The sequence below is a fragment of the Papio anubis genome, chromosome X (genome assembly GCF_008728515.1).
Source record: "Papio anubis isolate 15944 chromosome X, Panubis1.0, whole genome shotgun sequence".
Taxonomy (NCBI): Eukaryota; Metazoa; Chordata; class Mammalia; order Primates; family Cercopithecidae; genus Papio; species Papio anubis.
In genome coordinates, this window is record NC_044996.1 from 117,617,283 (window position 1) to 117,643,094 (window position 25,812).

The window sequence follows — 25,812 nt, forward strand, 5'->3', positions numbered from 1 at the left end:
CATTTACCACTTCTATGGGGGGGGTTTTGGGTTTTGGCCACTTAGTTAAGCTCATTCATCAGTGACTAGTCTCAAAGAGGTCACCAGATTAAATTATCCTGTCTTTCTCATCCAATTTTCTGTTTAAAATCTTTAGCTTCAGAGTTGTATGCCAAGAACTAGCAGATTCTGTTTCAAATCTGACTCAACTCACAAGCAAATTCAGAAAAAATTTTGGTTGGAGTGGAAGCACCCAGAACAGATAAGCAGGTACATAACGTTCACTGCCTAAGTAAACAATTACATGGAAGGAGCTGTTGTTATCAGAGAAGTTGCAAGCTGAGTGATGTGGCAAACAGAGGACATCTGCAGGGAGTTGGAGTGCTCTAAGTCAGGAGAAAGGAAGGAAGGTTATTCTGGGTTTTCTTTCCCATAGGGAGCAGGGTGCAGCCTTCATGGAAGGAAGCAGGGAAGAGCTGGACAGCAGGTAAGGATCCAGATTTGGGCACAAGGACTCACAGGGGCTGACTCAAGGAAAGAACAGTGTAATTTGGGAAGTGCTGGATCTGGTCCCATGTGCCAGCACCTGGGCAAAATCAGCTCCCAAAGAACTCTAGAGCTAGGGGTGGATGGGCCCTATGAAATGAGGCCCACAGGCAGTCCCCAAAAGGTATTCAATTCTCGTTTTCTCCATTATTTATTACATCTGGATTTAGTACATTGACCCCAGGTTCCTTGTTTTCATTGCCCAGAGACACAGTGCAGTAGTGAGAAGAGAAACGAATTAAGAGACACAAGTCAGCTTAGTCAAGGAGGAGAGGGAACAATGTGGATTCTAGACTGATTCAGAATAGGGGTGTAGTCCCAGTATTATCACTTACAAGTCAGGGAAACTCAGGAAAACTGCAGAGTTCTATGAGCCTCTTCATCTGTGAAGCTGGTTTGATAAACAGTCCTCTTGCTCCCTGGCTCACGTATTTGGCATCTCAGTATACCCTACTGTAAAGTAGGAATGTTGGGCCAGGCGCGGTGGCTCACACCTGTAATCCTAGCACTTTGGGAGGCTGAGGCGGGCGGACCACGAGGTCAGGAGATCGAGACCATCCTGGCTAACACGGTGAAACCCCGTCTCTACTAAAAATACAAAAAAAAAAAAAAAAAAAAGAAAAGAAAAAAGAAAAAAATTAGCCGGGTGTGGTGGCAGGCACCTGTAGCCCCAGCTACTCGGGAGGCCGAGGCAGGAGAATGGCGTGAACCCAGGAGGCAGAGCTTGCAGTGAGCCGAAATCGTGCCACTGCACTCCAGCCTGGGTGACAGAGTGAGACTCTATCTCAAAAAAAAAAAAAAAAAAAGGTAGGAATGTTGGAATGTATCTACCTTATGCAAGGCATCTGGCGCATTACTTTATATTGGGTTTTAATAAATTACAGTTATTATTATATTTATATTGACCCCCAAATCTACCAATTTTCCCTCTTTTTGTTTGCTTTGCTTTGTTTTATCCAGGAATTGTCAGATAATTTGCAGCCCACTAGCATACAACACAACAAATCAGCCAAAATGTTGCTTAAACTAAGTTATGCGCTATACAACTTTTTTGAGGACATGTTATTTATTGTTGGTATGGAGGAGTCTTATCCAGTTTGATGCAACTCAGAGCTCTTAGAAATTGTCTCAAGGTCTACCTCAGTCCCTCCCTTCCAACTGTCCTTCGCTCCAAACCACATGTATTTGCAATTATTTCACCCCAAAAAAATCTAGTTTTAGCTTATAGTTTGCCAAATTATATACAAGATAACCTAGTTGAAATGCCCATTTAATGGATGGGCCGTCCCTCTCCCAAATCACTGCAGATTGCCAGCACAGTGGCTTCTGAGCTTCTTATATGAGTATCACCATTATTCCTGAGATACTCCCTTGTGGTAATAGGTGTAAATCACATTTTCGTGCACCTTGTTAAATCATCTTTTTGTGCACTGCGTTCACCCACACTGAGGTAAGCATATAGGACGTCTTCCAATTGTGCACTAGGTGGAGATTTCTCTCTGGTTTATTTGAGACCTAAAGGTGACTACTAAAAGCAATTTTCCATTCCAGCCTTCTCAAGTCTGAGACACAGCATCTGAGGTGTTGGCCTCTGCCCACCACTCCCAGAGGTTCATCTGACCCACAACTCAGCTTAATTTAAAATTATGTCACATTGAAGGACTTGCAGTTTCCCAACCCCAACCCTTTGCCAGAGGGCATTTACACGCAGCTGCTCATCTGAAACCCCAAAGTCCTCACACCTTCTTTTGACTTCTCCTTTTGGTTAGATTGTCTTACTGCTATGGATGGAATTACTGTGCCCCCCCCAAATTCACATGTTGAACCCTAAATCCCCAATGTGATGGTATTTGGAGGTGGGGCCTTGGGGAGGTAATTAGGTTATGAGGGTGGAACCTTCATGAATTGAATTAGTGCTTTTATAAGGGGATGAAGAGACCACAGCTTTCTCTACCATGTGAGGATACAAGGAGAAGATTGTTAAGCATTGAGAGAGCCTTTACCGAGAACCTGACCTGGAAACTCAATCTCAGACTTCCAACTACCAGAACTATGGGAAATAAATGTTTGATCTTTAAGCCACCCAATCTATAATTTGTGATAGCAATCTGAACTAAGCCATTCACCGTCTTTCTTTCATGTTAGCTACTCCAAGGCTTTTCATTTCTATGGGTATAGATGATTCTTGTTTACCTTAGCATTGCAAGTACTAACACAAGCCATCCAGAGTAGATGCTCAGTTATTATTTGGGGGAAAAAATAAACCCCTGAGAAAGAGGTCTAATTTATTATGATTTAATTTCTCCTACATTCTTGAATAAACTAAATATATCCAGGTATGTATATACAAATGGTTTTACAAAAAACAAAACAAAACAAAACAAAAAGACTAAAAGTGATAACTGAAACCAACAATTTACAGTCTTTTATTTTTTCTCCACTTTTGATTCCAACTATTACAATTCTGTGTCCTTTCACATTTCCAAAAAAAAAAAAAAAAAAACCAAATTTACTGTCATAATATCTTGTTTCAAACAAGTAAAATGGAATGTTTGTAATTTGTTTCACAAAATAATAAAACTCTTACTCTTACATTCACAGCAATGTTTAAGTAATGTCATTCATAAACTTAGTTTCTAAAGTTACTCAAACCTTCTGATAATAGGAACAATATTTTGAAAAAACTATCCAGGAACTTATTACAGAACAAGAAAACAAACATGTTATACACTATGTTGCCTCCAATCCCACCCTGACCTTCTACAGCTTAGAATGTGGACTTTTCCTTTCAACCACAAGGCAAAGAATGCCTTGAGTTCTACTAGGGGTGGGAGAATCTGCTAACTATGGCCTGGGAACGTGCATTGGCCACAGCCTTAATGCGAGCCCTTGCTGCAAGTCTGGCTTGAGCTCGCTCTTCCTCATCTTTCAAAGCCTCTTCATACCAGGTTGGGAAGGCACTAGGGACAGTATCGTGGATCTTCGCTAAAAACTCTAGGACTTTCATCTTGGTGGTTTCTACATGAGCTCGTGGACCCCATAGAAACTGATAGCGTGGAGGATCACTGTTGGGCACTTGCTGATACTGCAGGTAATTTTCTCTCACAAAATCTTGAGTGATGATCTTCTTGGGCTCCCCAAAAATGAAGTGCTTCCTCCCCTCATATAACCCTATCACATTCAATACTTGCCAGATTTGTTCCTCAGTGGCACAATTACCATTTGTGAAGATCACACCCAGGATAGTCATCAGCAGGCCCGTCCGGGGCACACGTCTGTCATCACTCAACTTTGCATCATAGGTTGGTACCAGTTTGTTGATGAGGAAATAGATGTGCCTATCTGGATCCACTTCCTTCAAGTCAAGTCCAAAGATCATCTCCAGGTGATCTGAAACTTTCCGTAGGATCTCACTGAAGTATCTCCTGGGAATTTGGACTATATCCCTCAGCATAGCTGCCTTTATAATAAGCTCTTTCATTTGATACTTGTACAGAAGGTAATGCACCAAAATAAACACCTTCTCATCTACAGGGCTTCTGGTCATGTGCTCATTGGCAGCCAGGGCCTGTGAGGATCTTGGCCTTTCCTCCGTTTGGTTGTTGATGCTTTCATTAGATCTTAAATATGAAACAGCTGCAGCAGTAGTAGTGGTGGATGTGGCTCTCTGAGGCCCGTGGGGATTGCTGGTTGTCTTGGGAGCAGTTGAGCTCTGGATGGCACTACTGAAATGAGCAGAGGAAGAGGAGGAAAATTCTATTCCCACTCTTGCAGTGGCTTGAGCATCCATCAGAGGCTCTGGCTCTTCTCGAGCCTGACGGCGTTTCTCACGGGCACGAAGCTTACTCTTTTGACCCCGAGGCATGATGACTTTAGACACAGTAGACACAAGTGAGCTCTGTGACCTAGAGGAAAGAGGATGAGATGGTTGGGTCACTTCAACTGGGAGACACCTCCGTGACTTTATTGAAGGCCGCCTCAGCAGTTTTCCTTGAAGTCACTGCTCTAGGAATCCCATAATGCTCCTATTCCCTGATCTACTTGTTCCCTAGGAACCCTGTGGAATTAACTAAGGTATGACTTAGGTTGTCACTACTTGCCAGATATGCCTGGGACTTCCTGGGATTTAGAGAACTGGCTCTGTTCTGGGGCAGGAGGTCTTTCTCTCAGTTCACATTAAGGATCATTATCTCACTTCTGTTATGACCTGGGGTCCCTCTGATCTACTACTTTGATGCTGACCCCTCACTTCTGTGATCCCAGAAGGTGAATTCAGGGAAACCTCATCTGACCACACCTGCCTGGAGACACAGAGACAGATGAAAGCACAGGCCAAGCTCTGTGGGACTCTCTATCCTGGGGTAATTAGTGTTCTCAGTCCTCACTTAGTGATTTCACCTTTGCTTTTGCTAAGGCCTGGGACTCCTCCCTCTGCTGACCTTAGAGTGATCTCCCCTGGGCAAAGCCTTCATATCCTTGAAAGCCCTAATGAGAATATTTGGCAGACCACAGCCTAATAAATCTGCTCCAGGTTCACTCAGGTGTGAAGGTCTGAATAGGGCTCTGTGACCCCCTACTGTTCCGGGGTGGGTAGTCCTTTCAGTCCTTACTTAGTGTCCACACACAGACTTCTAGAAGACTATGGGTCTCTTCCCTCTAATGCCACCAAACTGCCCCTCTCAGACTAAAGACCTCATCTCCCTGATCACCCTCCCACCTAGCCCCTCACAAGTATAATGTGAGGGAGGGCCTTTCCCAAAGCCTCTCTGGGCTGACAGCAGGGGTGGGGCTTTGTGAAGTTCCCTTTGTTAGGGGTGGGTGGTTCCCTGAGACCTCACTCAATATTCTCACTTTAACCCCTAACAGGGTCTGGGAATCATCCTGCTACTGACTGGACATCACTCTGCTCCCATTCCAAGGCATTCACTTCCCTGAGACACCAGAGGCAGAAGTCAGGGTTCCTTGCATCAATCCACCTTCATTCACCTTAGCTTTTCAGGACTGAGAGTATGGCGAGGGCTCTGTGAGACCCCTCTGTGCTCAGGGCTTCGGAGGTCCGCTCAGACCTCATTCAGGGTCCTCCCCTTCACTCCTATTAGAGCCTGGGAACTCGCCCTCTGCTGGTCTGAAGCCCGCATCCTGGTCCAATACCCTCACTGGCTCAGTCTCCTCGGGGGTGGGGGGGGGGTGGGGGGTGGGCATTTAGAAGGTACTCAGAGGTCGCTACATCCCACGATTCCTGTCTTTGCTCTATCAGAGCTGAAAGCAGGGGAATAACTCTCTGGGAGCCCCTGTAGTCTGGGGTGGGTGGTCCCCTCACACCTAACACCGGGTCTTTACCTTAATTCTAGGCAGGGCTCAAAGCTCCTCCCTCGACTGACATGAGTGATGCTACCCGCCCTCACCCCAACACTTCCCTCAAACACCGCAGGAGAAAGTCCGTGTGCCTCAGGTCCTTCCGCCCCCATCTGAGGCCTTTCCAAGGTTGACCGCAAGGGCTGGACTCTGCAAAGCCCCTCTATTCTGAAAATCAGGCGGAAGAGGGGGACTCCCCTTATTCCTGTTCTTTCAGGGTCTTTGCCTTTACTCCTGCTAGGGCCTGGGAACTCTCCCTCTGCTGCTCTGAAGCCCACCCTCTAGTCCAATACCCTCACCCGCCCAGTCTCCTCAGTCCGATACCCTCACCCGCCCAGTCTCCTCAGTCCGACATCCTCACCCGCCCAGTCTCCTCAGTCACCTCACCGTCCAGTCCCTCTCCTCCCAGTCCGATACCATGAGTATCCTCAGTCAGACACCCGCACCCGCCCAGTCTCCTCAGTCCGATACCCTCACCCGCCCAGTCTCCTCAGTCTGACACCCTCACCAGCCAGTCTCCTCAGTCAGACACCCTCAGGCGTCCAGTCTCCTCAGTGTTCCGCGTCCAGTCCCCTCCAGTGCCCTCCACCGCCCAGTCTCAGTCATTCCGCCCGTCTCCATTCCACCACTTGTCCCCCTCCAGTCCATTCTTCCTTCCAGTCCCTTCCACCACTTGGTCTCCTCAGTCAGGCCTCCACCACCAGTCTCAGTCCATTCCCTCCCTGTCCATTCCATTTCCTTCCGCGTCAGTCTCCATCCTCCACCACCCGTCTCAGTGTTTCCACCGCCCGGTCTCCTGGTCCGGCCACCGCCCAGTCTCCAGTCCAAGACCCTCCACCATCCATTCCATTGTCCCTCCACCATGGTCTCCTCAGTCCATTTCCATTCCATTCCTTCCATTCTCTCCACCATGTCTCCTCCATTCCATTCCGTCCAATGCGTCTCCTAAGGTCCATTACCCTCCACCTTGATGCATTCAGACACTCCTGCCCAGTCTCCTCAGTCGACCCTCACCCGCCGGTCTCCTGATCCACCGCCCGGTCTCCCCTCCGGTCCATTCCACCATGTCTCCCTCCGTCCATTTCACCGGCCACGGTCCCTCCTCGGTCCATTCCGCCCGGTCTCCTCCATCCGTTTCCACCATGGTCTCCATTAAGGCCCGTCTCCCTCCATTCCGTTTCCTTCCACCGTCCATTCCCTCCAGTCCATTTATCCTCCACCACTTGTCTCTCCGGTCCATTCACCATTCCCTCAGTCCATCTTCCTTCCATTCCCCTCCAGTCCCATACCCTCCACCACCCAATCCATTCTCCCTCAGTCCCGATACCCTCCCCACCAGTCCAGTCTCCTTGGGTACCCCCACCCACCCCATTCCTGGTCCATTACCCTCCATGTAGTCTCCTCAGTCAGACATCCTCCCCAGCCAGTCTCCTCCAGTCCCGATACCCTCACCGCCCGTCTCCTCCAGTCCAGACACTCCACCCGCCCAGTCTCCTCGGTCGTGCCTCACCCGTGCATGCCGCCGAGTCCAGACCGCGGCTGGCGTCCATTCCTCAGTCACCGGCCTACTCCGCCCAGTCTCCTCAGTCAGACACCCTCACCCGCCCAGTCTCCTCAGTCCGATACCCTCACCCGCCCAGTCTCCTCAGTCAGAGACCCTCACCTGTCCAGTCTCCTCAGTCCGACATCCTCACCCGCCCAGTCTCCTCAGTCAGACACCCTCACCCGTCCAGTCTCCTCAGCCCGATACTCCTTGGTCTCCATAGTCCGATATCCCACACCCGTCCAGTGGAGTCTCCTGAGTCCGATACCTCACCGTAGCCAGTCTCCTCAGTCCGATACCTCACCGCCCAGTCTCCTCAGTCCAGGCCACTCACCCGCCCAGTCTCCCTCCCGGTCGATGCCCTCACCCGCCCAGTCTCCTCAGTCGAGCCACCGCGGCCTGCCCGGAGTGCCGCCAGTCCGATACCCTCACCCGCCCAGTCTCCTCAGTAAGACACCCTCACCCGCCAGTCTCCTCCGGTAAGACTTCCTCACCCGCTTGTCACCCAGTAGAACCACGCTCACCGTCCAATTCCTCAGTCCGACATCCTCACCCGCCCAGTCTCCTCAGTCAGGCCTCAGCAGCGTGCCCTCCAGTCAGACACCCCTCACCTGCAGTCTCCTCAGTCCGATACACTCACCCGCCCAGTCTCCTCAGTCCAGACACCCTCACCCGCCCAGTCTCCTCAGTCCGATACCCTCACCCGCCCAGTCTCCTCAGTCCGATGCCCTCACCCGTCCAGTCTCCTCAGGTAGAAACCGTCCGGCGTCCAGTCTCCCTCAGTCCGATACCCTCACGCGTCCGGTATCCTCAGTCCGATACCCTCACCCGCCCAGTCTCCTCAGTCAGACACCGTCACGCGTCCAGTCTCCTCAGTCCGATACCCTCACCCGTCCAGTCTCCTCAGTCCGATACCCTCACCCGTCCAGTCTCCTCAGTCAGACACGCTCACGCGTCCGGTCTCCTCAGTCCGATACCCTCGCGTCCGGTATCCTCAGTCCGATACCCTCACCCGCCCAGTCTCCTCAGTCCAATACCCTAGCCGCCCGGTCTCCCTCCAGTCCACCATGGTCTCCATAGTCCATTCCACCATGGCCTCCCTCCAGTCCACCGCCAGTCTCCTCCGGTCCATTCCACCGGTCTCCTCAGTCTCCATTCCACCCGTCCATTCCCTTGTCTCCACTCCAGTGTCCATTCCCATTCCATTCCATCCATCCATTCCACCATTCCATTCCATTCCTTCCATTCCCCCCTTCCACCATTCCACCACCTACTCCGGTCCTCAGTCCTTCCTCCTGCCAGTCTCCTCAGTCCCATACCCTCACCCGTCCAGTCGTCTCCTCAGTCCGATACCCTCCGCCAGTCTCCCTCGGTCCAGACCCTCTCCACCCGCCCGTCTCCCTCCGTCCATTATCCTTGGTCTCCTCCAGTCCATCTTCCTTGTCCTCCCTCGGTCCACCACCACCCATTCGTCTCCCTCAGTCCATTACCCTGTCCAGTCCTCATGTTTCCCACCACCCGGTCTCCCTCGGTCCATTCACCCTCCTTCCTCCTCAGTGTTTATCCTCCACCAGTCTCCTCAGTCGGCCCGGTCCCCCTCAGTCAGGTTTCACGCTCACCTGCCCGGTCTCCTCAGTCCATTACCCTCCACCGCCCAGTCTCCTCCATTCATTCCCCTCACCGCCCGTCTCTTTCATTTTCCACCGCCCAGTATCCTCAGTGGGCTCACCCGTCCAGTCTCCTCAGTCCGACATCCTCACCCGCCCAGTCTCCAGTCAGACACCCTCAACCGCCCAGTCTCCTCAGTCAGACACCCTCACCTGCCCAGTCTCCTCAGTCCGATACCCTCACCGCCCAGTCTCCTCAGTCAGACACCCTCACCCGCCCAGTCTCCTCAGTCCGATGCCCCTCCGCCCCAGTCTCCTCAGTCCGTCCACCCTCACCGTCCAGTCTCCTCGGTGAGACACCGTCACGCGTCCAGTCTCCTCAGTCCGATACCCTCACGCGTCCGGTATCCTCAGTCCGATACCCTCACCCGCCCAGTCTCCTCCAGTCCCGGGCACCGTCCCAGCGTCCGGTCCTACTCAATTGATACCCCTCACCGTTAGTCTCCTCCAGTCCATTTGATACCCTCCACCCGTCAGTCTCCTCAGTCAGACACCGTCCTTGGCGTCCCGGTCTCCTCCCAGTCCGATACCCTCCGCGGCGTCCGGTATCCTCAGTCGATGCCTCACCGCTTCGTCTCCTCAGTCAATGCCTATTCCGCCCAGTCTCCTCAGTCCCATATCCTCACCCGCCCAGTCTCCTTAGTCCGATACCCTCACCCGCCCAGTCTCCTCAGTCCAGACACCCTCACCCGCCCAGTCTCCTCAGTCCGATACCCTCACCCCAGTCTCCTCGGTCCATACCCTCCACCATGTCTCCCCGTCCATTCCACCATCCATCTCCATTCCCTCCACCATGGTCTCCTCCAGTCCATTCCTTTCCACCAGTCTCCCGGTCCATTCCACCCCGTCCATGCCACCATGTCTCCTCCGGTCCATTCCTTCCATGTCCTCCTCCAGTCCCTCAGTCCATTTTCCTGCTCCAGTCTCCTCAGTCTGACATCCTCACCCGCCCAGTCTCCTCAGTCCATACCCTCACCCGTCCAGTCGTCTCCTCAGTCCGATACCCTCACCCGCCCAGTCTCCTCAGTCAGACCCTCTCACCCGCCCAGTCTCCTCAGTCCGATATCCTCACCCGCCCAGTCTCCTCAGTCCATTTACATCTTCAGCCTTGGTCTCCTCCAGTCCCATACCCTCACCCGTCCATTGTCCTACTCGGTCGATACCCTCACCTGTCCCGTCTCCTCGGCCAGACACCCCACCCCCGGTCTCCCTCAGTCCATTCCTTGTCTCCTCCAGTCCATCCCTCACCGCCGGTCTCCTCGGTCCATTACCCGCCGGTCCCCCTCCGGTGTTTCCTTTCCACCACCCGGTCTCCCCTCCAGTCCATTCCGGTCTCCTCAGTGTTTCCTTCCACGCGTCCGGTCTCCAGTCCCATCCTCACCGCCCGTCTCCTCCAGTCCAGTTTCCACCGCCAGTCTCCCCTCCTTGTCCCTCACCGCCCAGTCTCCAGTCCATCCACCACGTCCAGTCGTCTCCTGAGTCCGATACCCTCCCCACCCGCCCAGTCTCCTCAGTCAGACACTCACCCGCCCAGTCTCCTCAGTCCAGCCACCCTCACCGCCCAGTCTCTCAGTTAGGTGCATTTCCCGCGTCCAGTCTCCTCAGTCCGACAGCCTCACCCGCCCAGTCTCCTCAGTCAAACACCATGACCTGCCCAGTCTCCTCAGTCCGATACCCTCACCCGCCCAGTCTCCTCAGTAAGACACCCTCACCTGCCCAGTCTCCTCAGTAAGACACGCTCACCCGTCCAGTCTCCTCAGTCCGATACACTCACCGCCCAGTCTCCTCAGTAAGACACCCTCACCTGCCCAGTCTCCTCAGTCCGATACACTCACCCGCCCAGTCTCCTCAGTCGAACCTCCACCGCCCAGTCTCCTCAGTCCCGGTCACCCCCTCCCACCGTCCAGTCTCCTCAGTCAGACACCCTCACGGCGTCCAGTCTCCTCAGTCCGATACCCTCACGCGTCCGGTATCCTCAGTCGATACCCTCACCGCCCAGTCTCCTCAGTCCGATACCCTCACCCGCCCAGTCTCCTCAGTCCCTGCCCTCACCGTAGTCTCCTCAGTCCGATCACCCACTCACCGCCCAGTCTCCTCAGTCCGATACCCTCACCCGTCCAGTCTCCTCAGTCAGACACCCTCACCCGCCCAGTCTCCTCAGTCCGATACGCTCATCCGCCCAGTCTCCTCAGTCCGATACCCTCACCGCCAGTCTCCTCAGTCCAGAACACCCTCCACCATGGTCTCCGGCCACCGCCCGGTCTCCCTCCGGTCCATTCCCTCTGCTCCGGTCTCCCTCAGTCCGACATCCTCCACCATGGTCCTCCAGTCCCCATACCACCGTCCATTGGTCTTTCCTCCAGTCCATTACCCTCATCCACTTTGTCCCTGTCCATACCCTCCACCACCAGTCTCCTCAGTCGAACATTCTCCACCGCCAGTCTCAGTCCGGGCACGCTCCCGCGGCGTCCAGTCTCCAGTCCGATACCGCCCCGCCCAGTCTCTCAGTCCGATACCCTCCACCGGCCCTGTCTCCTCCGGTGTCCCTCCACCGCCCAGTCTCCCTCGGTCGATACCCTCACCCGGCCAGTATCCTCAGTCCAGACAACCTCCACCCGCCCAGTCTCCCTCGGTCGATCACCCTCACCCGCCCAGTGCATATAGGTGGGGCCCTCCGCCCAGTCTCCTCAGTCAGACACCCTCACCCGCCCAGTCTCCTCAGTCCATACCCGTCCGGTCCACCACCCGTCCGTCTCCCTCGGTCCATTCCATCCGCCCGTCTCCCTCTGTCCATACCCTCACTGCCAGTCTCCTCAGTCAGACATTCCTCCACCCGTCTCCTCCATTCCTTCCAGTCCTCCTCAGTCCATTCCCGCCAGTCTCCGGTCCATTTATCCCTCACCGGTCTCCTCAGTCCCATACCCCTCCACCCGTCCATTCGTCCTCCTCCAGTCCATTACCCCTCCACCCGTCCGGTCTCCTCCATGAACACCTCACCCGCCCAGTCTCCTCAGTCCAGACACCCCTCACCCGCCCAGTCTCCTCCGTCCCGATACCCCATCCTTGGTCTCCTCAGTCCAGACACCCTCACCCTTGTCTCCTCCAGTCCGATACCCTCACCCGTCCAGTCTCCTCAGTCAGACACGCTCACGCGTCCAGTCTCCTCAGTCCGACATCCTCACCCGCCCAGTCTCCTCAGTCCGACATTCTCACCCGCCCAGTCTCCTCATTCCCATACCCTCACCCGCCCAGTCTCCTTAGTCCGATACCCTCACCCGCCCAGTCTCCTCAGTCAGACACCCTCACCCGCCCAGTCTCCCTCCAGTCCGATACTCTCCTGCCCAGTCTCCATAAATTCGATACCCTCACCCGCCCAGTCTCCTCAGTCCGATACCCTCACCCGCTCAGTCTCTCAGTCAGACACCCTCACCCGCCCAGTCTCCTCACTCCGATACCCTCACCCGTCCAGTCTCCTCAGTCTGATAACCTCACCCACCCAGTCTCCTCAGTCAGACACCCTCACTGGCCCAGTCTCCTCAGGGACTATTTAAAAGGTATTCGGGGGTCACTACATGAGAGATTCCTGTCTGGGCTTTATCAGAGCTGAAAGCAGGGGCGGAATTCTCTCAGAGCCCCTTTAGTCTGGAGTGGGTGGTCCCCCACACCTAACTCAGGGTCCTTACTTAATTTCAGGCACGGTCTGGAACTCCTCCCTAAGGCGACTGGACACCAGCGCTCTCAGACAGACGCTTTCACTTCCTGCGACCCCACGGCCGGATATCAGGGTGCAAACACTTCCGGGAAAGATTATTTGGGGGTTTCCGGGGCTGGCACTGGGGCTAGGCCTTGTGGGGTTGATAACTGTTCTGTGTTGCGCGGTTCACTTAGAACTCACGTAGGGGCTTTTTAGTGACTCCAGGCCAGGTCGCCTTCTGGTTACCAAGTTAACCAGCCTTAAAACCAGCGTCTTACTCACATCACCCTCGTTTCCAGAAGGCTAAGTGAAGGGGTTCCTGAGCCTCACAGCCATACCAGAGCCTCCCAGAACTGATAGCGGAAGCCAGCCACTGTGCTGTCAGTCTGTTTTCAGTGGGCAGTTTCCTCAGAAATATACACAGAATCCTTGCCGTTACTTCTGTTAGGTTTAGGATTCCTCCTTCTGCTGGCCTGGATCTGACACAGCGATCCACAGTTTTCACTTCACAGTTTTAGATTTTATTACATTTACTACAGATTAGAGACTTTTTTCTTTGTTTTGTTTTGTTTTGAGACGGAGTCTCGCTGTGTCGTCCAGGCTGGGCGCAGTGGTGTGATCTCGGCTCACTGCAACCTCCTCCTCCAGGGTTCAAGTGATTCTCCCGCCTCAGCCTCCCGAGTGGCTGGGATTACAGGCACGTGCCACCACGCCCGGTCAATTTTTGTATTTTTGTAGATATGGGGTTTCACCATGTTGGCCTAGCCAGTCTGGAGCTCCTGACCTCAGGTGATCCGCCCACCTCGGCTTCCCAAGGTGCTAGTATTACAGGTGTGAGTCACCTCGCCTGGCCCAGGTGATGACATTTTGAGAGTGGCTAGTACAGAAAGTATTTGTTTGTTTTCAATTTATTCAGGTTGGGGTAATTACAATAACAAAAAGATATCTTTGTGTCTCACATATACTTGTCACCCCCAGTCAATTTAACATCATTTACACTGCTTCTCCATTCACCCTGGAAATGTTTGCATAGCAGATCAGCCCCCTACACCACTTGGTATCTGGTGGGAAAAGGCCACCAAACACAGCTGAAGGATATATTTCTTCTGGTGTAAAAAGAAGGCAGGAAAAGTGAGAGGCAATCTGAGCTAGGGATAACATGTGGATCCTTTTTCAAGACATGTCCACATTCAACCTTTTACTTATAGAGGCAGTGAAGTCTCAGAGAACTCCCCCTCAAGTTTCTTTTTCCTTGTAGTGACACAGTCTGTGCCACTACTTATTGGTACTACTCACCCTGTTTTAACTGTCTAATCGCCAATCCCACCCACTTGTACAGCTTCCCATCCACTTGTAGCAGGGTTGAGAGCTGCCTTATGAATGATAAGAGATTGTAGCTTCCCTTACAAGATATAATCTTTCTTATTCTCACTGGAAGGGGTGCACTGAACCACCATAGTAGTGAAGAGAGCTTTCCTAGAATCAATTAATAGAATCACTGGGTGATGCAAGGGAGTAAGTCATACCCTGCCTGAGAAGTGGGAAGGGGAAAGTCTAATAGAGCATGCCTCTTGGCCTTTCATCCAATAGATCTGCCTACTCAGATCACCCTACAATTTCATGCTGGTAATGATTCAGAGATTGCCAAGCCTATTCATAAAAGTTGTCCAACACACCACCAGTTTCCTCACCTTTACTCCTTCTGGTCCCAATGCTATCCCATGCTGAACTCTGGATACAGATCCCAGACCACTCCCTACCCTGAGTTCTCTGGACTTGGTTTAGCTTGTCTCTCATGGGTTCTGAAAATTGTTCTAGTCCCCGGTTTTCTTGATGTTCTTCACTAACTGAGGTTTTTCTGTCAGGGCACATTTTCTGGACCCTGGTCATACTAACCAAGTTCTTTCTTCTCAAAGTGAAGACAAAAGTTTTCTTGACATATGAGAATTTTAAAGCAAATGCCCAGAGAAATCTCAGTGCTCAAGACATCACTACCGATGTCTCACTTTGGATGAGGGATTAAGTTCATTTTCTGTTCAGCCTACTTAGAAAATGGAAATTAAAATTGAAATAGCAGTGAAACAATACAACTTGGCTAAACATTTATCCCAAGTTTAAAATTTATCAAATAAAACACCCATGAGAGTATACAACATTTTTGGAATGAAAGTTTAGTAGTATTCAAAAAATTGACAATCATCACATTCTTTACACTTTAACTGAATTTATACTTTTCTACATCTTTCCTGTAATAAAACATCTACATTTACCCAAGAAGTCATGTTCAGTAATGTTTATTTCAATCTTATTAGTCATAGCAATAAATGGAAAACACCTTATACATCCATCAGTAGAAGAATTGTTAATTATGATACATATGTCCTTTGAAATTCTTGGTAGTAGCTTAAACAGTGAGGTGGATCTATACGTGCTCTCATGGAAAGTTCCTGCATCCATTTTATTTAGTGACAAATGCAACAGGTACAACAAAATGTACATCAGTATATATATATATGTTAAAAGTTCACAATATATTTTCCTACCACATGTATGTAAGAAAAAAGCCTAGAATATACATAAAAATAAAAGAGTCAAGGTTTTTAATGGTGGTTACTTCTGGTAGGGAATAGATTTTGGAGGAACAGAGTAAGGGAGCAGAATTGTGATTTATCCATAGTGTTAGAATTTTCTTAAGCATCAAGAATATTTAAGTAATTAATATATTTGAGTAAAACTAACAACAGAAATAGGAGCTGTGCAATATTCTAATAGTCACTGCTAGTGGATGTAATGGAAGAAGCCTGAAATTCTAAAGTCTTAGCACAACAAAAGTTAATTTTCACATCCATAAAATCTGATGTGAGTTAACAGGGGGTCTTCACTGTCAGAGGACCCAGGAATCCAGGCTACTTCCATCATGTGGCACCACATCTCATCATGAGAGCTCCACGTTTGCTGCTGAATAGAACAGAAAGCATAGAACTGACATACCGACTCTCAAATGCCTTGGCCTGAAAATGACAAGCATAGCTTCTGTTTATATTTCAGTGGCCCTTTCTAACAACAAATAGACTGGGGAATACAGTCTCCCCATGTGCCCAGGAAGGACAGCAAAACAAGTGGATGGAAACTTGGAGTCTCTCCCACAATCTATTACCTATTAGATGCTCAATAAAAAGCAAATATGAAACTTTGTTTTGACAACAATCTCTATTCTTGGAAAAGTTTCTAAGAAGGCCAAAATTGCCTTGCAATTTGGGAAATTTTTCTAGTGTGTACCATGTGACAGTCATTTTCAAACGTAGGATCACACCAATTTTCTAAAGAGCCATGAAAATCTCAGCAAGGATGATCCTTTGTCTCTCATCACTAAATAGTACCTTTCTCTACTGACCTTTGCAATAATCTCAAAATATGGAGGATGTTATTCTTCCTTTTAGTGCATGGTCTAAATAATACCTTGGGAGTCTCTGCTACCACCTGATTAACACACCTAAACACTTGTGCAGTGTGTCTTTACACACACTGAAAAGTAGGATTTTCCCCTGGGGCAGATAGAAACAAAAGTCAGGAGAATTATGGTGAATTAATTTTATTCTTTTCTTATCAAAGCACTGCCAAAGACACATTGTCTACATTAATAGTAGGCTGAATAATTGCTCCACAAAGATGGTTATACCCTTATCCTTGAAAAATGAATGTGCTTTGTTATATGACCAAAGGTTATGCAACTGAACTTAAAATAAAAATATTACACTAGGTTATTCAGGTAAGTCTGATATCATGACATGAGAATTCACAAGCAAAGAACTTTCTCTGGCTGGAGGCAGAAGAGAGATGCAGCAGAGGGGAAGTTAGAGAGATTACAAGTGTGAGAAGAATTCAACCTACAAGTGTTGACTCAAAATGTATGAGCCCACATTCCAGGACTGGAGAGAGGCCTGCCAGCTCCAGCTGACGGTCAGCTAGGAAACAGGACCTCAATCTTATTACCACAAAGAACTGGATTCTGTCAACAACCTGAATGAGTTCAGAAGAAGAATCTTCTCAGAGTCTCATAAGAAGTCTGCCAGCTGAAAGCTTGATTTGAACCTTGTGAAAATCTGAGTACAGAATCTAGCAGAACCATTCCATCCTTCACACGTACAGAAACGCAGACAATAAACCCTACAAAGATAATAAACGTGTGCTGTTGTAAACCACTACATTTGTAGTAATCTGTTATAGCTACCATAGAAAACTATTACAACTTTCTGGAAAGACTACAGAATTTATAAGAATTCACTCTCTTCAGATGGTTGCTACACAGTTATTTCCTTGGTCTTTCTTCACTGAACACCTAGGAGGGAAGCTTTGAGTTTTGGCGCTTAGTTGAGCTCATTCATCAGTGTATAGATTCAGTAGCAACATTCAGAAAGTCACCAGATTAAAACCTCTTCTTTTTCTAATCTCACCTGCTTTCTAAAACCTCTTCTCTGCTTCAGGATTATCTCTCTGCTTCAGGATAAAGTATCAGTTGATTCTATCCCAAATCAAACTCTCCTCACCAGCAGATTTGAAAGAACTTTGAGTGTGGTGGAGGCACCCAGGGATGAATAGGTGTCTAAGCTTCACTATTTGAAGTGAACAATTACATAGAATGGGCTGTTGCTGTTAGGGGGAATTCAAGGTGAGGGGTGGGGTTTCTAGGGAGTTGGAAGTCTCTATGTCCAGGAGAAGGCAGGCAAGTCTGGGCTGTCTATTCCTCTGGAGCAAGTGCAGGCTCCAGAGAAGGACACAGTAAAGCTGGCCAGCAGATCAGTTCCAGTTCAGACAGAAGGGCACAGTGGGGAAGACCCAGGGGAAGGGCACGGTAATGTGGGAAAGTGCTGGACTGAACCCATGTGAAGGGACCAGGGCAGAGTCAGCTCCAGAACAATCTGGGCTAAAGGTGGGAGGACTCCAGGCCAATGAACCCCACAGACAGTCCCAGATTGTGTCTCATTCTCATTCTACCTTCCATTTTAGGGCCTGCTTTTAGTGCTTTGGCGACAGGGTCTTTCTTTTCTTTGTCTGAGAGACATTGTGGAGTAGTGAGAAGTGAAATGAATTAATAGGCCTAAGATCTGCTTCAGGCTGAGAGGAGTGGAATAGTGTGGGCTGTAGAGGAATTCAGACCAGGAGGTCTCAACTCAGCCTTGTCACTTATATGTGAACTCGAAAATTCTATGAGCCTCAAGTTCTTTGTGAAGTGGGCTTGATGAAGTCATTTTGTTCTTTGGCTAGCATATACCTTGTGAAGTCTGACTTTTAGAATGTAAGTTTTTTGTGTAGGGCAGCTGGCACAGTGTTAGTGTGTGCTGGGTTTTTGATAACTAACAGTTGTTTCTATTATGTTTTAGATTGCTAACACTACCAACCTTCCCCTCTTGGAAATTTTTAATTTATTTTTCATCCTGGAGATGTTAATATGCAGCCCTCTAGGACATGGAAAACCAAAGCAATCAAAATGCTTCTTACCAAGAGAACGTTACTTACTTGAGAAGAAACTTTTTGAGGATATACATTTTTTATATTGTGTGTTGGGAGAATCTTTCCCAGCTAGATGCAGCTCAACTAGATGCTCCTAGGAAGTGTCAAGGACTTCCTCATTCACTCCCATCAAAACACCTATCCTTTGCTTTGAGTTTGCCAAGTTACACTCAAGATAACCTAGTCTAAACACCCTATTAATGGAATGGACTCTGCCATGATATGAATGTGTCTCCCAAAAAGGCAACTGTTAGACACTTAATCCCCAATCCAATAGTATCGTGAGGTAGGGCCTGATGAGAAGTAATCAGGCCGTGAGAGATCTGCCCTTATAAATGGATTAATACCTTTATCACAAGAGTGGGTTTGTTTCGAAAAGTATGTTTGGTCCCTTTTGCTCTCGCTTTCCCTTTCTTACTACCTCACTTTCTGCCATGGGATGGCCCAGCAAGACATCCCTCCCTTGATGCCACCAAACGCCTTGATCTTGGAACTTCCCAGCCTCCACTACTGTGAAAAAAATTCTTTTCCTTAAAAGTAACCCAGTCTCTGGCATTCTATTAAAGCAACACAAAATAAAATAACACAGGCTCTGTCTTTCCCAGGCCAGAGCAAAGAGTGCCAGTAAAGCGGCTTCTGAGCATCCCATGTTAAGACAGTATTTTTCTCAGAAACTTGCTGGAGATGATGTGCATAGAACACGTGGTTTGTGATCAATTGCACTGGAGTTAGGAAAGCACAGGAAACCTTTCATTCCTGCCCCAGGTGAAGATTTCTTTCTGGTTTATCCATGAGCCCAAGCAACTGCTATAATTACTTGTCCATTCCAGACCTTAAGTCTTTCAACCCTGAACATGTCTTCAGAGAGGATGGCCACTGCTCACCACTCTCAGAGCCTCATCTTACCAACCAAGCACAGTGGCTCACACCTGTAATCCCAGCACTTTGGGAGGCAGAGGCAGGCAGATTGCTTGAGTCCAGGAGTTGGAGAACAGCCTGAGCCACATGGCGAAACCCTATCTCTACTAAAAATGTAAAAAAATCAACCAGGCACAATGGCGTGCACGTGTAGTCTCAGCTACTCAGGAGGCTGAGGTAGGAGAATCACCTGAGCCTAGGAAGTTGAGGCTGCAGTGAGTTGTGATCCCATCACTGCACTTCAGCCTGGGTGACAAGAGTGAGGAAAAAAAAAAAAAAAAACCAAAAAACCACAACTGATTCACACTGAAAGACTTTCAATTTCCCAAACCTCCAATCCCACTTGCCTTAAGATATTTACATTTGATGCTCTCATCTAGATAACCCTCCCCCTACATTCTCACTTTCTTTGACTTGTCCTTTAGGTCTTAGTAGGTATCTCACCATATTCCTTATGTAATATCTACCCCTAGATTCTAAAATCCAGTGGGCACAGGTAGATCTTCCTTATCCTGACATCCTAGCACAAGGCCTTCCAAAGAGCAGATGCTCAATTAATGTTTGAGGAATAAATGAACCAGTGGGCAAAAGGCCTAATTTATTACAATGTAATTATATATTCTTGAATAATGTAAGCATATCCTGGCATATATATCTTAATTTTACATAACAACAGAATAAAAGTCAATAGGGAATGTAATAATTAGCCATCTTTTACTCTTTTCTCTATTTCTTTTCTTTTTTTTTGAGATGGAGTCTCACTCTGTCACCCAGGCTGGAGTGCAGTGGTGTGATCTCAGCTCACTGCAAGCTCCGCCTCCCGGGTTCACATCATTTTCCTGCCTTAGCCTCCTGAGTAGATGGGACTACAGGAGCCCGCCACCACGCCTGGCTAATTTTTTGTATTTTTAGTAGAGACAGGGTTTCACTGTGTTAGCCAAGATGGTCTTGATCTCCTGACCTCGTGATCTGCCTGCCTCGGCTTCCCAAAGTGCTGGGATTACAGGTGTGAGCCACCGCACCTGGCCCTCCTTTCTCTATTTCTTGATCCCATTTATTACACTCCTAAATTATTTCACATTGAATTAGGAAATGCCCAATTTACTACCATGCTATCATGTTTCGATCACTAAATAAATGGAGAGTTTCCCAATTTGACTTATAAAGCAATACATCGCTTACTCTTAATCTCACATACAGAAAAATTTGAGCAATGTCATTCACAAACTTAGATAATGAAGCTACTTTAACCATCTATTAAAGGAACATCATCTTTAAAAAATTCCAAGTCATCACATAGAACATTAACACAAACATGTTATTCACCTTGTTGTCTCCAGTCCCACCCTGACCTCCCACAGCTCAGAATGTGGATTTCTTTTCAAACACAAAGTGAAGAATCTGCCTCAGACTTTACTGCAGTTGGGAGGAGTTGCTGGACTTAACCTTGGAACGTGCACCGGCTGTGGCACTAATGCGAGCCTTGGCTGCAACTCTGGCTCTGGCTCTCTCTTCCTCATCTTGCAAAGCCTCTGTATACCAGGTTGAGAATTCACTGGGAACTGTATTATTTATCTTGGCCAAAAACTCAAGAACTTTCATCTTGCTGGTTTCGGCATGGGCTCTTGGGCCCCACAGGAATTGATAGCGTGGAGGATCACTGTTGGGCACTTGCTGGTACTCCAGGTAATTTTCTTTCACCAAATCTTTGGTAAGAAGCTTCCTGGGCTCCCCAAAAATGAAGTGCTCAATTCCATCATATAACCCCATCATATTAAACACTTTCCAGATTTCCTCCTCAGCAGCGCAATTACCCTTTGTGAAGATAATACCCAGGACAGTCATCAGCAGGCCAGTCTTGGGCACGCTTGTTTCATCACTCAGCCTTGCATCACAGTCTAGATCTAGTTTGTTGATCAGGACATAGATGTGCTTATTAGGCTCCACTTCCTTCAGGTCAAGACCAAAGATCAGCTCCAGGTGCTCAGAAGCTCTCCTCAGGATTACGGGGAACTGGCTCTTGCACATATGGGTCACATTTCTCAGCATATCTGCCTTTGTAATGGGCTCTTTCATTTGGTACTTGTACAGCAAGTAATGCACCAACATAATTACTTTCTCACCTAGAGGGCCTCTGGGAAAGTTAGTGGCTGCTAGATCTTGTGTGCATCTTGGCATTTCTTCCATTTGGTCGTTGACTCCTTCGGTATGTCTTGTGTGTGAAGCAGCTGTAGCAGATGTGTTGATGGATAGGGCTTCCCAAAGTCCATGGGGATTGTTGGCTGTCCCATCAAGTGAACTCTGGGAAACATCCTTCAAACAAGAAGAGGGGGAGGGGGGGTATTCTTCCTCCTCTTCTAAAATGGCCAGAGCATCTATCAAATCTTCCAGCTCTCCTCGGGCCTGACGGCGCTTTTCCCTGGCACGGAGTTTACTCTTCTGACCTCGAGGCATGATGATTCCGTTCAGGTGCAGCAGCCAAAAGGGCAGGTGATCCCGTGACCTGAAGGAGAGAAGATGAAATGGGGTGTGCCCATTCAGCAGAGAGATACAATTTTAGCTTTACTGATGGCCACCTCTGCAAGTTTTCTTGGTGCATTACTCAAGGAAAAACAAGGCCCCTATTCTTTGATTTCCCTGCCCCCCGAGTACTCTGTGAAATAACTAGGGTGTGTTTTAGGTTGCCACTTGCCAGACCTGCCTGGGGCTTACTGGGTGATGACAGCCAGGCCTGGCAGGTCCAGGCTTTGTGGAGGCCCCTTTGTTCTTGGGTAGGGACTCTTTTCTCAGTTCACATTCAGAACTGTCCTCTTGATTTCTGGTAGGTTCTGGGATCCCTCTACTTGACTGACCCCTCATTTCAGTCCCCTCATTTCCCTGCTACCCTGGTGGAGAAACTAAAAGAGAAACTCATCTGATCACACCTGCCTGAGGACATCTAGGATGACTACAACAGAAAAAGTCTGAGGGACCTTCTGTATTCTGGGATCCTTAGTGTTCTCATTCTTCACTCAGGGTTTTCACCTTGGCTTCTACTAGGGTCTGGGACTTCACCCTGTGATGACCTGAGACCTATCCCCTCAGAGCAAGGCCCTCAGATCTCTGAGTTACGAAAGGATAAAATCAGCCTAACATATCTACCCCACAGTTCCCTCAGGGTTGACAGCACAGATGGAACTCTGTGCTGTCCCCTTTTGATCTGGGGTGGATGGCTCCCTCAGAACTCTGGATTCTTTTTAGTCTTCTTAGGGCTTGGGACTCCTCCTCTGCTGACCAGAAGCTGGCACTCTGGTCCAGTGCCCTCCTCTCCCTGAGTTCTCACCAGAATTCAGAAGGTGCTTCATCAGGCCCTGTCCTGGACCTGTCATGAATCCATGGGGCCCCAGTCTTTTGGAGTGGAAGTCCCCCTCAAACTTCACTCAAGATCCTTGTATCCCCTTTTGGCAAGGCCTGGAAATAGCTCCTCTGACAACCTAAACCTCTTCACTTCTTTGAGAAAGCAGTAATGGAATTCAGAAAGTGTCACAATAGCCACTCCTACCTGGGGCCTCCCTGGGTTGAGAGCAGGGGCAAACTCTGTTATGAACCCCTCTCTTTTGCGGTGGGTGGTTCCTTCTGATCTCACTCAGTTTCCTCACCTTTACTTCTGTTGGGGCCTGGGACTCTTCCATCTGCTGGCCTGAGGCCGTAACCTTGGTCCAATGCTGTCCTCTCCTTGAATTTCCAAAAAGGGAATTCAGAGGGTGCTATATAAGAGGTTTTTGCCCAAGGTTGGCTACCACTAACAGCAAGAGCATGGCTATTACCCTTACACCTCACAAAGGGTTTTTATCTTAACTCCTAGGAGGGCCTGGGACTCCTCCTTCTGCTGATTTAACACCTCCCTCTGGCACCAGTTTTTTAACTTCCCTAAAACTCCAGAGGTGGAACTCAGAGAATGTTATATCTGGCCACTCCATTCATGGGCTTCTCAGGCCTGACAGCAGGAGCCTAGATGTTGTGGGGCCCTTCTGATCTGGTGTGAATAGTTGCCTCAAATATTAGGGTCTTCACCATCACTGTTGGAAGGTCTGGAACCCTGCTCTCTACTGGTCTGATGCCAAAGCGTAGTTCAATGCTGTCACCTCCCAGGATCCTGGGAATTCAAAGGGCACTACATCAGAGGATCCCTGTCCAGGGCCTCCCAGGGTTTACACAGGGCTGGGATTCTGTTGGCCCTTCTCTCTTCTGGCATAAATAGTGTCCTCAGATCTCACTTAAGGTTGTTAACTCCTGACAGGACCTGGAAATCTCTGGCACTCTCTTTTCTGCTGATTTGAGGCTATCCTGCTCAGACTAATGCCTTCATTCTTCTGAGAAGTTAGAGTCAGAAGTTGGGGAAGCCAATTCTAGCCACCCCCATATGGGACCTAGTGCTGAGAGCAGGGGTGCAGCTCTTAGAAGTAAGGTGGTGGCTTGTGTTTTGTGGGAATGGGGAATTGTGACAGAAGTTGCATAGTGGTCTTTCATTGACTCCGGGGGACCTATGACTCCTCCTCCTCCTGTTCTGAGTTATTCGGCTTTTAAAAAAAAGCCTTGTCCCCAACCACCTCACCCCACAGTCCTATATCCCTGGACTACAGAGGGTGAACTGAGGAGGCTTCTGGGCCTAACATCAAGGCATTGGCTTAGAAACATTAACAGCAGGGGTGGTCTCTGTGCTGAGCAGTCTGTTATGGAGTGGGTGACTCTTTCAAAACTTCATCAGGGTCTTCATTTTTATGCCTTTTAGTCTGGGACTCCTCCCTCTGTGGATCTGAGAATGACACCTGGCCCAATGCCCCTACCTCACAGTGAGAAGTGATGTAAATTTTACTACAGATCATCTGATAACTTTGCAAATGGCTAGTGCAGAATCACCTTTATAAAAATTTTCAGTTGATTGGAATCAAGTCAGGGTTATAACAGTAATGAAGATAGAGATTTGGACTCAACCTATACTTGTTACCTGCAGTCAATTCAATAAGGAACTGCAGCATCTACAATGGTTCTCCATCTACTCTGGAAATACTTGCCTTGAAAACCAGCACCCTACGACAGTGTTTGGTGGCAACAAAGGCCACCAGACACAGCAACAAAAAATCCACTCTCTGTTCTGCAAAGAAGTCAGTGATGGTAGGAAGTATTTGGAGCTGGGGATAATATCTGGATCCTTTTTTAAAGACATATGCACACTCAGCCTTTTAGTTACAGAGTCATTGAGGTAGTTAGTCTCAGGAAATCCCTCCTCCAATTCCCCCCTCCTTGAATCTACACTATGCCACTACTCATTGGTACTACTTGCCCTGTTTTAAATGTCATTAATCATCAATCACATCCATTTGCACAGCTTCAACCTCAGTGGTGGGAGGGCCACATACTCAAGGGGGCCACATACCCAAGGGCCACATACACTCTTCCTTATCAGGCATCAAGACAACTCTCAACCCTGCTACACTGGAAAGGGTGCAATGAACCACCAGAGTAGTGAAGAGATGTAGCTCTCCCAGAATCAATTAATATCATAACTGGGTGATGCAGGGGAGCAAGCCACACTCTGCCTGAGAAGTGGGAAGGGAAGACTCTAGCAGAGCATGCCTCTGGACAGCTCAGCCTACAACTTCATGCTGGTAATGATGATTCAGAGATTGCCAAGCCTATTCAGAAAAGTTGTCCAAGACACCACCAGTTTCCTCACCTTTACTCCTTCTGGTCCCATTGCTACCCCATGGCTGAACTCTGGATACAAATCCCTAACTACCTCATGCCCTGAATTCTCTGGACTTTATTCAGCTTATGATCTCTCTTATGGATTCTGGAAATTGTTCTAGTGCCTAGTTTTCCTAATGTCCTTTACTAATTGAGGTTTTCTTGTTAAGGCACATTTCCTAGAACCTTGTCATTCCAAGTAAATCCTTTCTTCTCAAAGTAAAAAGAAATGTGTTATTGAAATATCAAAATTCTAAGGCATATCGTGGAGCAATATGTAAACAGTTATCCTTAGGTGCATATTGTGGAGCAATATGTAAACAGTTATCAATGTATATTTAAAACTCACAATGACCAGGCACAGTGGCTCCCAACTGTACTCCTAGCTACTTGAAAGGCTGAGGCGGGAGGATTGCTTGAGTTCAGGACTTCTAGGCTGTACTGAGTTATGATCACACCACTGCACTCCAGTCTGGGCAACAGAGCGAGGCACCGTCTCTAAAAAAAAAAAAATAAGTAAATAAAAATTAAGAAGAAAAAAGAGCAAACAAAACAAACAAAAAAACCCTCACAGTGTATTTTTGTTGCACATGTATATAAGAAAAAGCCTATAATACATTTAGAAATACTACATGCAGGATTTTAAAAATGTGGTTACATTTGAGGACGGATTGAATTTTGGAGGGACATAGTAAGGAAGTGAAATTTTGATTTATCCGTATTAGAATTTTTGGCAACAAGAATACATGCACTATTTTCTTGGTAGTTAAAATACTTAAATAATAATAACAATGGAATTAGTAGTTGTGTATTATACAGAAAAAGTATGTATGAGATGCAATGGGAAAAGGCTGAAATCTGAATGGCTTAAC

The 25,812-nt window shown here is 48.5% G+C and overlaps 2 protein-coding genes across 2 annotated transcripts; both read right to left on the reverse strand.

Annotated features, from left to right (window-relative positions):
• Positions 1–1,363: 1,363 nt before the first annotated feature.
• On the reverse strand, positions 1,364–4,776 carry LOC101017372 (melanoma-associated antigen B10-like). Its single transcript, XM_021933014.2, has one exon. It carries the CDS (start codon positions 4,388–4,390, stop codon positions 3,347–3,349), a length of 1,044 nt encoding a protein of 347 aa, XP_021788706.1. The 5' UTR covers positions 4,391–4,776; the 3' UTR covers positions 1,364–3,346.
• Positions 4,777–20,194: 15,418 nt separating this feature from the next.
• LOC101016676 (melanoma-associated antigen B10) lies at positions 20,195–25,388 on the reverse strand. The gene has a single exon (XM_021932761.2). It carries the CDS (start codon positions 21,665–21,667, stop codon positions 20,627–20,629), a length of 1,041 nt encoding a protein of 346 aa, XP_021788453.2. The 5' UTR covers positions 21,668–25,388; the 3' UTR covers positions 20,195–20,626.
• Between the last annotated feature and the right edge of the window lie 424 nt (positions 25,389–25,812).

Excerpts from the sequence above, each read along its gene's own strand:
- LOC101017372 (XM_021933014.2), bottom strand. The coding sequence starts at position 4,390 with ATGCCTCGGGGTCAAAAGAGTAAGCTTCGTGCCCGTGAGAAACGCCGT.
- LOC101016676 (XM_021932761.2), bottom strand. The coding sequence starts at position 21,667 with ATGCCTCGAGGTCAGAAGAGTAAACTCCGTGCCAGGGAAAAGCGCCGT.